This window comes from Syngnathus leptorhynchus, chromosome 11 (genome assembly GCF_054491065.1).
Source record: "Syngnathus leptorhynchus isolate UIUO chromosome 11, UIUO_Slep, whole genome shotgun sequence".
In the NCBI taxonomy this organism is placed as follows: Eukaryota; Metazoa; Chordata; class Actinopteri; order Syngnathiformes; family Syngnathidae; genus Syngnathus; species Syngnathus leptorhynchus.
In genome coordinates, this window is record NC_141205.1 from 600,499 (window position 1) to 614,989 (window position 14,491).

At 44.9% G+C, this 14,491-nt stretch overlaps 1 protein-coding gene across 1 annotated transcript in view; it reads left to right on the top strand.

Annotated features, from left to right (window-relative positions):
* The first annotated feature begins 308 nt into the window (after positions 1–308).
* The window catches only part of plekha6 (pleckstrin homology domain containing A6), a 24,090-nt gene continuing 9,907 nt past the window's right edge, over positions 309–14,491 (top strand). Inside the window, exons 1-9 of the mRNA XM_085923835.1 lie at positions 309–395; positions 6,220–6,303; positions 6,720–6,825; positions 6,951–7,055; positions 7,148–7,220; positions 8,560–8,660; positions 12,930–13,045; positions 13,411–13,923; positions 14,173–14,487. Of these exons, the coding sequence (XP_085779961.1) occupies positions 6,254–6,303; positions 6,720–6,825; positions 6,951–7,055; positions 7,148–7,220; positions 8,560–8,660; positions 12,930–13,045; positions 13,411–13,923; positions 14,173–14,487 (1,379 nt within the window). The 5' untranslated portion in view covers positions 309–395; positions 6,220–6,253. The remainder of the gene's footprint in view (positions 396–6,219; positions 6,304–6,719; positions 6,826–6,950; positions 7,056–7,147; positions 7,221–8,559; positions 8,661–12,929; positions 13,046–13,410; positions 13,924–14,172; positions 14,488–14,491) is intronic.

Genomic DNA, 14,491 nt, shown 5'->3' on the forward strand with positions numbered 1-14,491 from the left:
AGTGTAACCCGCAAACAAATCACCATTGAGTTGTAATATTATGAAATGTGTTGAGCTTGACGAGTCAAGCAGTGAGAGGGATGGAGCTTGCAGAGAAGAGGAAGGGTGGGGGGTTGATTGTTTCTGGAGACTTGCTGGTTTCAAATTTCTCTTCTCTTTCATTTGTGCACTCGCATGCATTCAAGCTCTCTTACTTTCTCTTTCTCTCCTGACCACTGGGGCTTTTCTACAAACAAGCCCATTCCAGCCCAGCCCAGCCCAGCCCGGCCCAGCCCCATCGTCTCGTCTCGTCTTGTCTCGTTTCGTCTGGTAGGAGCTTGCCGGAAGCACGCAGGAAGACCGACCGGCAGGAGCGTAGAAAACAACAAGAAGAGACGTGACGTGAACTAAGAAAGGTAAGTAGCAGCACTTGTATATTTGAGAGTTGAAAGGAGGGAGCGCACGTGGTTTTTTTTGTTTTTTTTTTGCTTTTGCACATGTGTGAGAGACATCAGGCTAGACATGGATGGCTGTGACCAACGTGATTACAGAGAACGTCCTAAGAAATGAAAGGACGTCTTGAAAGATTCATCTTCTGCTGAGATGGCCGTGCGGTCAGAGAATTGATGCTTGGAGTCATTGAAAGCGCTGTCCAATAGCCACGGCAGCCTGCCTTCTCTGGCAGGCTGCAGGTGAACATCAAGCATGGCTCCATTTGTTGGTTAACCATGCTATGGAAATATTTCTTTGCATGGTCTGGATGCCGTTGAGCATTGGCACTTTCAAATCATCATTCTTTCTTTCTTTCTTTCTTTCTTTCTTTCTTTCTTTCTTTCTTTCTTTCTTTCTTTCTTTCTTTCTTTCTTTCTTTCTTTCTTTCTTTCTTTCTTTCTTTCTTTCAGCCAACAGTTGTATTCTTTCTTTTCTTGTAGTTGTCAGGTCTTGGATCAGATGTTTGCTTTTTAGCTCGTATGGCACACATTTCATTTCAATTGGACGATGTACATTTGTAGATTGTATGCCCAATAGTCTTTCCAACTCCAATATGAACTGTAAACAATCTATGATTGTATAGTGTGTTTCCACTTTGTGTTGTCATGTGTGCTTGTGAGTTGAAGTGTGCATTTTTCTGATGTGCATGTAGGTGCATGCGAGTATGCTCAGGCTAGGCATAGTTGCTGATATGACTAATGGGACAGCAGAGTCGGGCGGTCTCCGAAAATCCCAATACATCAAAGGATATCTTGACATATTTATCTTCTCTCTGTGTAGAAAATGAACCGTTTACAGTTTCATGATTACTATGAGCACAGTGTCTGGGTTTTTTTTTTTTCAGTACTTACATCCTTTTTTCATCTGGACCTTTCAGTTCTCAGAGCTTAGACTGATTGTGTGTGTGTGTGTGTGTGTGTGTGTGTGTGTGTGTATGTGTGTGTGTGTGTGTGTGTGTGTGTGTGTGTGTGTGTGTGTGTGTGTGCGCGTGCTATGTGGCTTGACCTCGATTGAATCCCCGAGTCTGGCTCAGCGAACTCCCGGCCGGCGTTTAATTGAACCCAGGTTAAGCACCACCGCCATAGACTTCTACGAGAGCAAATCAGAGAAAGGAGTCAATCAGCAATGTGACCAGATTGAAGGTGCAATCGTTTGGCCTTAACCATTCTTAAGAAGCATCAGATGATTAAAAGTGATGGAGGGCAGGCTTGCTTCGAGTGGAGAGGGACAGGGAGGGGAGTTGTAGCAGAAGTGGGAGAGTGTGAACAGATGTGGCTGGGTGTCATGTTGGGTTTGTGCTGGCTCGCCTGGAAGAATTGTAAACACAAAGAAACACATTCCTTTTCTTTGGACACGCGAGGGACACATGCACCAAATACAAAATCTAATCAATAAAAACTGCATGATTTCTATTTCATCAAAGCGCAAATGACATGCATATCCGTCTCGAGTATACAATGTGATGGCAAATGTTAATAGTCCTAAATGCTAATGATCCAGCGCTTAGATTTCACACTACTTGAGTAATGACTGACTCAGCACCCAGCGCATCTCACGCGACTTTCTGCTCAGACTTGTCATATCAACTGGCAATTTCACATTTCCAATGAAGGCAGAAATGAAGATCTCGTGAGCGCACGGCACAGCACGGCATGGCACGGCACGGCCTGGGCTGTGCTCGCCGTCCTGTCGTGACAGGCAGACTTGCTGGTAAGGAGGCTAATACCCTAGGGCTCTAGAATTAGTTGCCATCATGGCTCTTGGTGTGTCAAGGAGCACTTAAAGCACAGTGGCTTTCAACATGATTGCTAGTCATGCCTTCTGGACTGATGACTAGCTCCCGTGCTAGGCCAGGAGGGATTCATGGAAATGAAGACTCATGCTACAAGAGATGTGCTTAGGGCAGAGCATACAGTGTACACGGTAGTGGAGGAGTGTAGCCACTTTTCTTTCCACATTACAAAAAAACAACTGTTGAAAGTCTCACTCCCCACAATGAGTGAGCATCAGTTAGTTGATAAGTCTTTTCACGCAAAATGTACATACATGTCATAAATCGTCGAGTATATCTATTTCCATTTCCATTAGATTCCATTTGTTTGTTCTTTTTTCATCAATCCATTCATTTTCTGCAGAAGCAGTATTTCTTTCAGCGATAGGCGGGTTATACCCTGCCTCAACCGGTCTCAGACAATCGCAGGGCACAATTAAATAAGCATTCACACCCACAATCACACCTACGGACAATTTGGAGCAGTCGGTTTCTCGGTTTATCGTGCCTTTGGAACGAGGGAGGAAACCAGATTACCCAGAGAAAAGCCATGCAGGAACTGGAAGAACATGCAAAATCCACACAGGGAGGCCAAAGTGGGAATCAAAGCCATAACCTCTGCACTGTGTGCCGGACGTGCTAACCACCGGACCGCATTTTTTCAACTTTTCAATCACTATGGTCTTTTAGTGCAAACCTTGGAATATAAAAAAATCAATGAATAGATAAACAAACAAACAAACAAACAAACAAACAAACAAACAAACAAACAAACAAACAAAGCAATAAATAAATAAATAAATAACATAGTATCGTTACAGAGCATATTGGGTACCCAAAAGAACTTACTATTTGTGTGTGTCTGTTTTTATCCACCAGAGGACAGCATGCTGCTTTGGACTGACTGATGAATTTGCCAACTGTTGTCTTTGTCATTTGCCCTACTGCTATCTCTGAAAAGTAAACGGTGAGAAGCACCTGCTAGAGTTGCAATTGCATGATCAAATTTGACACCATCTGTACCAAGGCACGTCTGCAGAACCCATCCGAGGGAAAAGTCAAGTCAAGTTGATTTGGATAGCCCTAAATCACAAGTCGTCTTCACATAGACAAACAATTGACCATTATTCTCAAAGCATCCCCAAAAGGGCAAGGAAAAACTCCAAAAACCCCTAAAAATGAGGGGAAAAATGAGAAACCTTGAGAAGGGATCCCCCTTTCAGGATCACCAGGCTGCAATGGATGCAAAGAGGGCACATACAATACATAATATGGAAATCAAAAAGTGGATGTCCAGGCCAAAGCGAAGAGCTGTCAGAGGAGCCCTCGATCGTCAAAGTGTAGCTTTGAGCCCCATGACCACTGTGGACCCACCCAGAGCAATTAACAGAATGCATGGAGTAAAACTAATTTGGATAAAGGTACAATTGCCGGTCTGAGAAAATGGTATTTGACAAGAAAGGTTGGCGACCGCTGAGTTACAGCTCACTGCAGTTCAATGTCCTGCATGTTTACTGGCTGCACTATCAACAACTAATGAAGCTAAAGGATGTCACCCCCCCCCCCCCTCGCCAAGTCTTGTTCCAGCAAAGAAGCAAAGGACTGTTTGCAGAAATACAGCAAATCTGAGCTGAGCACTCGCCTTAAGCCTCATAGAAGACGTCCTGAGACATCACATGGTGCTTGGGCTGAACTTGTATGGGGTGGGCTGGGAAGATCTGGAGATTGGGACTACTGTCTCTGTTGTGAATGTCTTTCTTTATCTGAGAACTGCCATCTCTCCTGATGATGAATAGTCCCACTTTCCTTAAAGACAACACCATCCCCTCAAATGACTAATATTTTGCCCAAATGGATTCTGAGGGAAATATTACAAAGAGGTAAACATTCCTGTGGCACAGATAATATTTTAAGTTCATTGTACATCAGTTGTACAATGACAATAAAGTCACTCTATTCTATTCTATATATACACGTGGGGGGTGGGGGCTGTTTTTGTGTGTGTGTGTACAGCATGTACTGTATCAGCTATGAGATACGCTGAGTTCCGCATTTCTTTGCCTGTGTGTGTGTGTGTGTGTGTGTGTGTGTGTGTGTGTGTGTGTGTGTGTGTGTGTGTGTGTGTGTGTGTGTGTGTGTGTGTGTGTGTGTGTGACAGAACGAGAGGAGGGGGACTAAAGGAGAGGGTGAGACAGGTGAGGAAACAAGCAGCCAGAGGGAGAAAGAGGCATGCGGTCTGAAGGAGAAAGAGGGTGGCGGCAATGTCACTCCCTCCCCTTCCCCATCTTTACTCCGCTCGCCTCCTTTCTGCATCCGTGTCCTTCTGTTTGTGCCGTCCGCCATAGCGTTTGTACATGAGGGATCCAAGGGAGGATGCTGAAGTTCCGTGTGGACAGGAGAGTCAGGTAGGTGGAGGCAGGGCAGAATGTGAGAGAAGGAAGAGAGGAGGCTGAGAGAGAGAGAGAGAGACAGAGAGAGAGAGAGAGAGAGAGAGAGAGAGAGAGAGAGAGAGAGAGAGAGAGAGAGGAAGGAGCCGATGGATGGCCAGTCGCTTGTAGGTCACAGATGACTGCAATGCAGTATCAATGGGAAACATTGCATTGTTGCATTATTGTGTAGCCAAATGGATAGAAAAGGAATATCCCGTGCTTGTGTGGTGACCCACTGAAGCTCAATCTCCTCCTCTCGTGTGTTGTTGTGGCTCGGTCAACGGTGTTTGTGCTTGTGTACGTGTATCTGTGATGCTAAGTCAAAAATGAATGAATGAATAATAGACATCAGTTCTATATGATACAAAGTGTGGAGTCTAATAACAGCATGGCCACACTGATGATCGAATACTAGCCTTCCGGTGACCGGCTGCATAGTGTGTGAACACAGAAATGACAAGCTTCTGGCATCACAATCATTTTGCGTACCTTATAAGGTTGCTCATTTTAAAAAACAAAAGTCTTCAGAGTGGAAGTTCGACTTGGATGTCTACCTTAAGTCGTCATTGGCATAGCATAGCATAGCAGGTCGGCTACTTTAAGATGAGAGAAATCAAACGGCTGCTGTCTTGCTTTGTTTTGGGGGGGTTTTCCTCTTCCTCCTTTTTTCTTTTGTTTTTCCACTGCCAGAAGGATAACTCTTGTTTATTTGGGCAGAGATGTCAGACCACTCGATGCCTGGGTTATCATATTTGCCTACCAAAGGTTCGTTTGGAAATTCACGCACCAGTTCAGGTGTGACCGTTGGGAAATTCGGTCCGTTTCAGGATTTCAGAGTGCACCAAAAACGGAGCGCTAACGCTCACTCTCGGCGCCTCGAGCGGAGACACGGCGCGCCTTTGAGTCAGTCAGTGATGTGGTCAGATGAATTTGCATCTCAAATTACTTTGGGAAGTCATGAATGTACCTCATTCAGGCCAATGCACCATCTCGCATGGGTAACTTGCACATCATTAATGTTGAGAGGAAACCTTTTTTGCTTTGGAGCAACATTTGCTAGCATCCAAACAATATTGTCAAAGTCTTCAAGTAAGCTAACCGCATGCTGCTGGAATGCAAGCATAAAATGAAGAGAACACATCAACGCATCACTGCAAGCTGCATACACGACTTGTATATACGTTTGATGGTTTGGCCATTCTTATTCGCTGTTTGTACTTGGGGAAAAGACTGAGACGTGTTTATCCACCCATGTACTTCATTAGCAGCTGCCTCGAAATAGGTTTGTAGGTTAACTAGAAACACGTACACACACACAGGCATGCATGCAAGCACACACACACGTGCATCATGAGTACTATCTTGAGCAGTGGCGTGAACTATTATCATCAAATAGGGCCATCTTGCCCTTACATTCATTTCAGCCAATAAAAGCATGCAGTTAGCGATGTCCTAACAATTTAGCCACTATCAACTGCTGCCCCGACACGAGCCGCCGTCTGTTCGTAAAGGATTGAATAGGAAACCTCTTTATTTGGATGTTTGCAGTCAACATGACAGCAGTAGAACAGCTGGATCAGCAATGAACACGCTCCAGCTGCAAGAACCTGCGCCAATCCACAACAATCTGCAGTGAGTCAACGTGCTCTCTACATACTTCTCATCGTGCTGATTTCTCATCACAGTGCTGGAAGGTCTTCACACGCAAACATTTCTCCGAGCTACTTTGATTGGGGATGAAGAATAACGGGACAGTGAATCACCCTGCATTGCAGGACTGACTGCTCAAAGAGCGTCTTTACTCTAGTCTGGATGCTGAAGGAATAAACAACAATAACAAGCTGTAGCACTGCAATGCAATATCAATGATGTAGCTAGCGCGTACTGTATGTCGTTCAACGGTAAGGCGAATGTGACTTCTTTCCGCGATATTCGCTATTGTCTCGACAGGACGAAAGATTTACTTAAATGCGAGTTTAATGAAGGTTGAATGAATTTGGAGAAAGATGAGAGGCAATGTCACATGTTGACATGATTGTTCTTGTCAGGAGCTGTGATTTGATGATGAAAGGAAAAGTCAACACTGGTGCTGAGAAGGTCAATCACACCACAAGTACAAACATGGTGTCTCAAGAAGTGCCACCTTGTGCACGGGTAAGAAACACACATTTACGCATATGTGTATTTTGTGTGCCCTGAAAAAATATCGTTTTTGGAAATACATTTGCAACACTTGATATTATATACCATAGTGGGATGAATGTTCTCCTGACTTTCAGACATCTCGAACTCCAAGAAAGGCAGCTACGTTTGGGAAGCGCTCCAACTCCATGCGCAGGAATCCTAAAGCAGAAGTCCACAAAGCAGGATGGCTGTACAAGCAGGTACGTATGGTCATTTTTTCAAAACAGACAATTGGCATATTTAATTGGATAGAAGAATAATTGCATTGCATGTGTGTGTGTGTTCCCAACAGGCCAGTAGCGGAGTGAAGCAGTGGAACAAGAGGTGGTTTGTCCTCTCTGACAGATGTCTCTTCTACTATAAAGGTGTGTTTGGAATTCATCCTTTATAATCTGGGGTGAATTTCTTTCTAGCCAGCAGGAGAGCTGATATGGCGATATGAAGAATTCAACTCGAAGCCCGACAACTACAATTGTATTCATTGTCGAAGCGCGATGATGGCATTTCAAAACGTGGCACTCGATAAATGATCAACCAAGTCTTTTGGACCTTACTACCGCTGTAAAGTACCTTACAATAAAATGTGAATGCTACATCGGTCCATACTACATAATTTGGCCGAGCTGCCATCGTAAATCTGCTCAATCTTATGGCTTCGAATGGGGATGAGTTAGTCCAAGTCTCTCTCTCTCTCTCCATTCTGACCACGTTTCCTTATTCTCTGCCTCTCCACTGTATTTTGGATATTTTGGATGGCCTGGTGAGAAGGAGCGGAGCAAAGAGTAAAGAATGTGAAAAGCACTTGTGTGCTCCCTGCTGTGATTTCTAAAGTTGCCTGTGCTTCTCACAGCGCCGCTGCATGTGTTTCCACATCCACTTAGTTACCAGTGGCATTTCGTCTCAAATTTGTCTCAGATAAATCAGTGCATTTGCACTCAAACTGTAGCATCAAACTTTCTCTTTTCAGTTGTTGTCACAATTTGGTTCAGCAGCTTGAATGAGGAAAGAATCTTGAACATCTAATATAGTAGGCAGTAATTGCTTCTATGGCGGCAGACGCGCGACAGAAAGAGGCGTGCGTGCCTGCCGGGCGGGCGTGCGTGCGTGCGTGCGTGCGTGGTTGTCCCGATACGGTGCCACGCATGCACTCACGAGTGCTCGACGCTGAATTGGTTGAGACCGGCCGGCAGCAGGTACAGCTTGCACAGCGGTGCCCGAAATTCCTGCTGCACTGACTCATATGGGCTGATCATTATCTTGCTTGAGCGTGCGCGCACACACACACAGAGGAGGGATCAGTGCATTGTATGATTGCACAAACCACCACCCCCCTCTCTCTCTCACTCTCTCACTCTCTCTTCCTCAATACGCACACAAACACACAACAGTCAGAAGCGGGACGATTGGGCACACAGAGCTATACCTTCAGAGAATCGAAGGTAAGAGAAAAGGACAAATCAAATCCTATCCATTGGAGGAGCTCTTCAGAAATCTTGCTGGCATTCCTGATTCATTCAACATGAGTGCTTTTCTAGTTCTATCTATCTCTCCTATTTGTGATTTTGGTGTGTGGGAGCCAATAGAAGTGCTTCTCATTTTTTGAAAGGAACATGATGGATACTGTCTTGCCCTGCCGTTTGGCTAAAGCTCCATGCTGTTCCTTGGTTGTGAGATGTTTTCACACTCTTGTTTTCTTCTCCACAGATGAGAAGGAGGACGCCGTTTTAGGGAGTTTGCCTCTGCTCAGTTTCCGGATTGGAGGAGTGCAGCCTTCGGATAACATCACGCGCAAGTTTGCCTTTAAGGTCAGTACAGACGGTAGCATCAAGAGGTCTGCGTTCATTTCACGTCAGGAATGGGACTGCTGTTAGACATCGTTTTCTGCAATATTATAAGGAAGTATTTGTATTCCCATGATGTGGAGATATGCACTGACGGCATCCCATCCAAATATAACGTCCAAAAAACAATGTCAATGCATGTTGGCCAAGCAGCATTTACTGACTTTGAAGTATTTGCTTGTGTTGGCTTCTGATTGGCTCTAGTTTGGTTCTGGGCATACGTAATAGAGCCCAAAGAATTGACACATTTGCTGGTCCTGGCAGCCAAGAATCGCCCAATGAAATTCCAACTCTCTGAGAAAGTCTTGACCTCGTTTTATCGTCATAATACCTTGTTTGCGTGTCAGCATCCGTGTGAAACGCACAAAGCGACCGAAAGCTGGAAACTGATTGCAGTCAGTGCTTGTCATGATGACTTGCCTTCACCTTTCAGGACATTTTGTTGACTCTCATTGCATTTACAGCATGGGAGCAAAGTCCAGCACATGTAGCCATCGTGCGCGCCCACACACACACACACACACACACACACACACACACACACACACACACACACACACACACACACACACACACACACACACTCGTACAAACACACGCACACGTTTGTACACATGCAGCTGGATTTGGTACGGCAAATACACTTAGCTTGGACTGCCTGCCTGCCTGCCTGCCTAGCTGCCTGCCATGGGGTTCATTTCATCAATATTCCCGATTGGACACTTTGTTCTGTTTACTGTCACCGTAGTTAATATTAACAGGGATCAACTTATGATAGCCACTTTCAATAGCTTTCAATGATAAAGGCCACACAGTAAAACACAACTGCAGCAAAAAGTCAAGTCAAATGTAGTGATGAAATGTCAGAAAGAGGTCAATCTAGAAATAATATAAGATATTTGAAGTTGTGAGTCCATTTTAAGCTGAACAAAGTGTGACAGTTACATCTAGATCACAGAAAGGCTTGTCTAATTTTAAACAAGCCGATCGAGTAGAGTGAATCATCACTATTCCCAGGGCTTAAGGAACAAGACGCACTATAAATAGCAAATTCAATTGATTTATTTGACTGTAACTTAATGAACATCATCTACAAATTGCAAAGCCAGAGGCAGAAACTTTCAAATAGTAGACATCCATCCATCCATCCATCCAGCCAGCCAGGCATTTCCTCACAAGGGTCGCCTATCCCACCTGTCGACTTCAGGCAGCGGGCGCGGGACACCCTGAACTAGTTGCCAGCCAATTGCAGGACACACATAGCCAAACAAATGATGTGGTTGCCTGTTTCTTTGGCATCTGGCCAAGGCTTCTTGTGGCACCAATTTTGCTCCAAATGTTGGGGTTACGTAACCATAGTGTTGATCTGCAGAAACCTCTGGACCGTTCACGAATTGGAAATGGAGACGGGAAGGTTGTGCCAGAGAAAAGCTACCTTCCCTTCACGTCCCCAAAAATTCTGTTATCATGAATCAGTGCACAGTAAATTAAAAGTATTACTTCCTCAACCCTGCGGCTTTGGAAACATCATTGATTTTTTGCATCAGCAATGACACAAATTGATTTGAAATGTGCAGCACAGTGGAAGAGAGCTTAGCAATAACATTTTGCTTTTGAATGTCTCGCAGGTAGTATGTACAGTATGTTATCACCGTGCTTGCATTGATAGGTACTATTGGTGTATTCCCACTCACTCCCGCAATCTATAATAATTGCTACTCCTTTGGCAAATTTTCTGACCTTATTATTCTTTCTCGTCATGATGCTTTTGGTCATTTGTCAACAATGCCGTACACGGTGCAGATGACATGACGTAACGATGTCCAAGTTTTACACTCTCCCTCAGGCTGTCATTGAGAAGTATCATGTTCGAGCCTGTCTCTTCCAAACTGCTTCTGCCTTTTACATGGAACTATGACAAATGACTCACAGATAACGTGAGAAAACAAGCAAACCTCTGTTTTCAGTCAAAAATAAGATTTGTTTGTTTGTTTGTTTGTTTGTTTGTTTGTTTGTTTGTTTGTTTATCAAAAGGAGCAGGTGTGAACAGGTGTTGGTTGATCTTTCTTAATCTTATCAGACATATAATTGAATGAAACCTGTTTTGATGTTATATGGTGAAGCATGTCCAACACAGATGAGTGAATTTCATTTTTTTCCATTCGTTTTATTTCTGGTTGTCTATTGTGCAGTTCTCCAAACCTGTTGTACCTGCAACTTTACAAAGTGGCAGTAGTACAGGCAGGGGTGTGTCCATAGCCAGAGGGTATCTTGTGCGGGAAAAACGTCTCAACTCTCTGTTTGAAAGCATTTCAGTTCTAGGTGAAGAAATATACTACTTTGTAATCGTACGTATACAAATAGTTGATCAGCCATGAAGTATGAAGTTACACAACCTAGTCAATCTTTTATTTGATACAGATTTCCTAAAATGTGTCTGAAAGAGATCCGCCTGAAGCCTTTGTCGGTAAACCATTTGGAATTTTGCAGATTTGTGACAGCTCAGCCAGCCAGCGCAGTGTGTGCGTGTGCGTGTGTGTGTGTGTGTGTGTGTGTCTGACTCGATACTCCAGCACACCTTTGTTAAACTTATGGGTGTGTTTGTATGACTTGTGCCTCGCCCTCACATCCTTCAAGTGTCAGCGTGTGAACAAGCTAGTCTGCACCTTTTTATTGACTTATTACTTTTTATCTGCTGTGATTAGCTGGTGACAAAACTCAGATGGGATATGCTACAGCTTAGCCACATCACTAAAGATGAATAAGAAAAAGATGAATACAATCAAGTGCATCTTGATTTATATGATATTTTTCAGCCACAATGAACTGTCAGGTGAAGGAATCCTTCGTCCTTCTTGAAATTCTCCAGGCTCACCGTCCATCCATCCATAATTTCCTCTTCTTGCCCCGTGCGCTTGTTCGCTAGCTATCAGCCAATCAGAGTGATCAAATGTACGAAGCCCATTGAGTCAACATGATTAATTCGCCATAAACGGCCCACGTGGCTTCCCAACGGTCAAGTACCGATTTTTACTCTTTGCATCCTTCCTTCTGTATTGACCGAAGGTTACCTCAAGGAACAATGAGGAACAAAGGACACACACACACCGATGCACACACCCGCGCTCACGTGCACACGGCCCCTCCTCTGTTGCTAGGTTACTGCTGGGTGGTGCTGTGTCGTCCCTCTGCCCATTGCATCACATCACATCGCATCACAGCACTGGCACTGCAGTAGGCGGAACATGTCAGTGTTCCAAGCTGGAACCAGAAAATGAGTTCACATCATTTCCTCCCGGTGCTCCTTTAATCTTTAAGGATTTGAGCTATAGTATACGTGTATATCAATTTCTCTCTCTCGAAGCATCCATTAGCCTTCTCACACAATTAGCAAACACAATGGAGCGACCATATTAGAAGACCGGTGGCGGCTGTAAATGGGCCTCGATGTTGATATTGCATTCAAAACCAGACGTTTGCAGCTAGAAAAGTCATTAAGCACAGCTCCATGGAAGGCAGTATATTCTCTTCTTTGGGTCTGCTTCCTCCTTGTGGTAGTTGTAACAATTGCTAGTGTGAGTGCTTTCAACTGGAAGGAAGTGTTGACGAACCAGAATTTATCGCACAGCTTGAATTGTTCCAATTTTACCTGTGACCCAACAGACCTTTGTAATCCCAACGTGTAACCCTTCCCCTCCCCTCCTTGTCTCTTCTTTCTACCCATCCCCCCGTGAGTTCTGTCGGCCTTCACTCCTTGTTTCCTGTTTGGCTATAATAGCAAAGTAGGTACAAGTGGTGGTTTTTTTTTCTCTCTCTTATTGAGTGTGTGCAAATACGCATGGCTGGTATTTCCATGATAGTGCATGTTACTATTGTTATTTTTGGAAATAGTAACAAGAGAACCACCAAAAATATGCATACCAGATTTTTTTTAAAACATTGATTGGTGAATCTAAACCCATATTTCTTAAGGTGCTTGTGTTGTTTTACTCATCACTCCATATGGAATTTTTGGGATCTTCATGTACATGCAAAAAGACCATCTCCCGTGCATGTGGGGATGAATTAATTGCAAATGACTCGAACGGAAATGCTGACGAGCGTGTGCTTACTTTGTTATCTTATCTGTTCTTGTTCTGTCATCATCCCTAGGTGTGGTTGGAAGAAGGAGAAGAAGAAGAGGAAGAGGAAGAAAATGGGGAGTTGAAAGCTCCTGTTGTGTTTTGCGTACAGGCGGAACATGCTGGAACCAGGACATATTACTTCAGTACAGACAGCTATGAAGAACAGAAGGAGTGGATCACAGCCATGAGCGAGGCCGCAGAGGTCAACGTTAATCCATCGCAGAGGTGTCGCACCCGCACCGACACAGAACCAACAAACTCAATCTGTATTAAATACACTCCTTTACTGATGGAATCAGAAAGTATACCAATAACGTGAATGTCAAGGTTAATTGAAATGACTGCTGTTCAAAGTATGCACTGCATTGGTGGCTGGCTGTTCATTCTGTAGCAGCCTTCCATATATAGTATATATTGAAATCCAAAATGGACACAGCACATGGAATTTGTCTGCAGTGTACTTTGTACACTAAGTGGTTGGGCTCAGTGATGATTGGTTGATGACCGGTGCAAAGCGTAGCCCACCCCTCAAGCCAAAGTCCACTGTGCTCCGGTTAATGCCACCATGGAATTTTTTTTTTCTTTTTTAGATCAAACACAGCTGTCACCCCAGAGCGGACGATGGTTACTCGAGACAGCGAGCCGCAAATAGAAGTGAAACAACAGATGACGGCAAACAAAAATGACAATGGCTTGGAAACGCCGCCATTGTCAACGTCTTGTTCTGATCAAAGCACAGTGAACAACAGTGCCAGACAAGAGGACTGCGGAGGAAAAACTGAAGATGAAGGCGGAGGGCCTGCTTGTGGCCATGCTCAAACAAACCACAATCCAAACGGTTGGAGTAATCATTTCCCCACACCCCAAAACCAAAGGAGTAAAGCCCCTCAAGCGCAGAATCACAGCACGCCTCAAAGACAAGCGGGAGGGGGTGTCCAGCCACCCAGTGACACCAGGGAACAGCATCAGAACGTGGTGTTGAGAAGAGGTTTTGTTCCTAGAACTGGCCCTGAGAGAGTGGCCCAAAGGAAAAGCTCAATGGCGCAGCTGCAGCATTGGGTCAACCAGCGGCGGGTCATGGTGTCCCAGGAGGACATCAACAGGTAAACATCAACAAACTTAAGGGCTGGCTGGCTGGCTGGCTGGCTGGCCGGCTGGCCGGCCGGCTGGCGGGCAAACTCTCCCTCCTCCAAGCTTGCTGATCCTTTGAATCTTGGAAGAGCCCATTTGAAATTTTTGGTCAATAGTGTAGCTGGTTAGCCTTCTTAGCTGCTTGAGTATGAAGTAGTGCTTGACACTTTGTCACTCAAATCTCATTTGAGTTCTTTTTTTTTTTTTTCCTCTTCCCTCAGTCCATCGCACTATTACCAAGGGTTCAACTACTACGGCTACCCTAGTGGCGGCGGCCCCCAGTATTTGGAGGAGTACCCACTGTATCCGCCAGGAGTCCGGCCTGACAGCATTTGCTCCGCTGCGGGGGGATACGACCACCGCTGGGCTGTCGAGGACAAGCGCCGCTCACTGAGGGACGGGCCTCACCAAGTGTACGGGCCACCCAATCCCAGGGACTCTTGGGGACCGCAGTACTACGGCGGAGTGGACGTGAAGTCTTTGAGACGCCTTTCCATCCAGCCTCGTTCCAGGTCTGTGCCCAGGTCGCCGTCCTTGTCC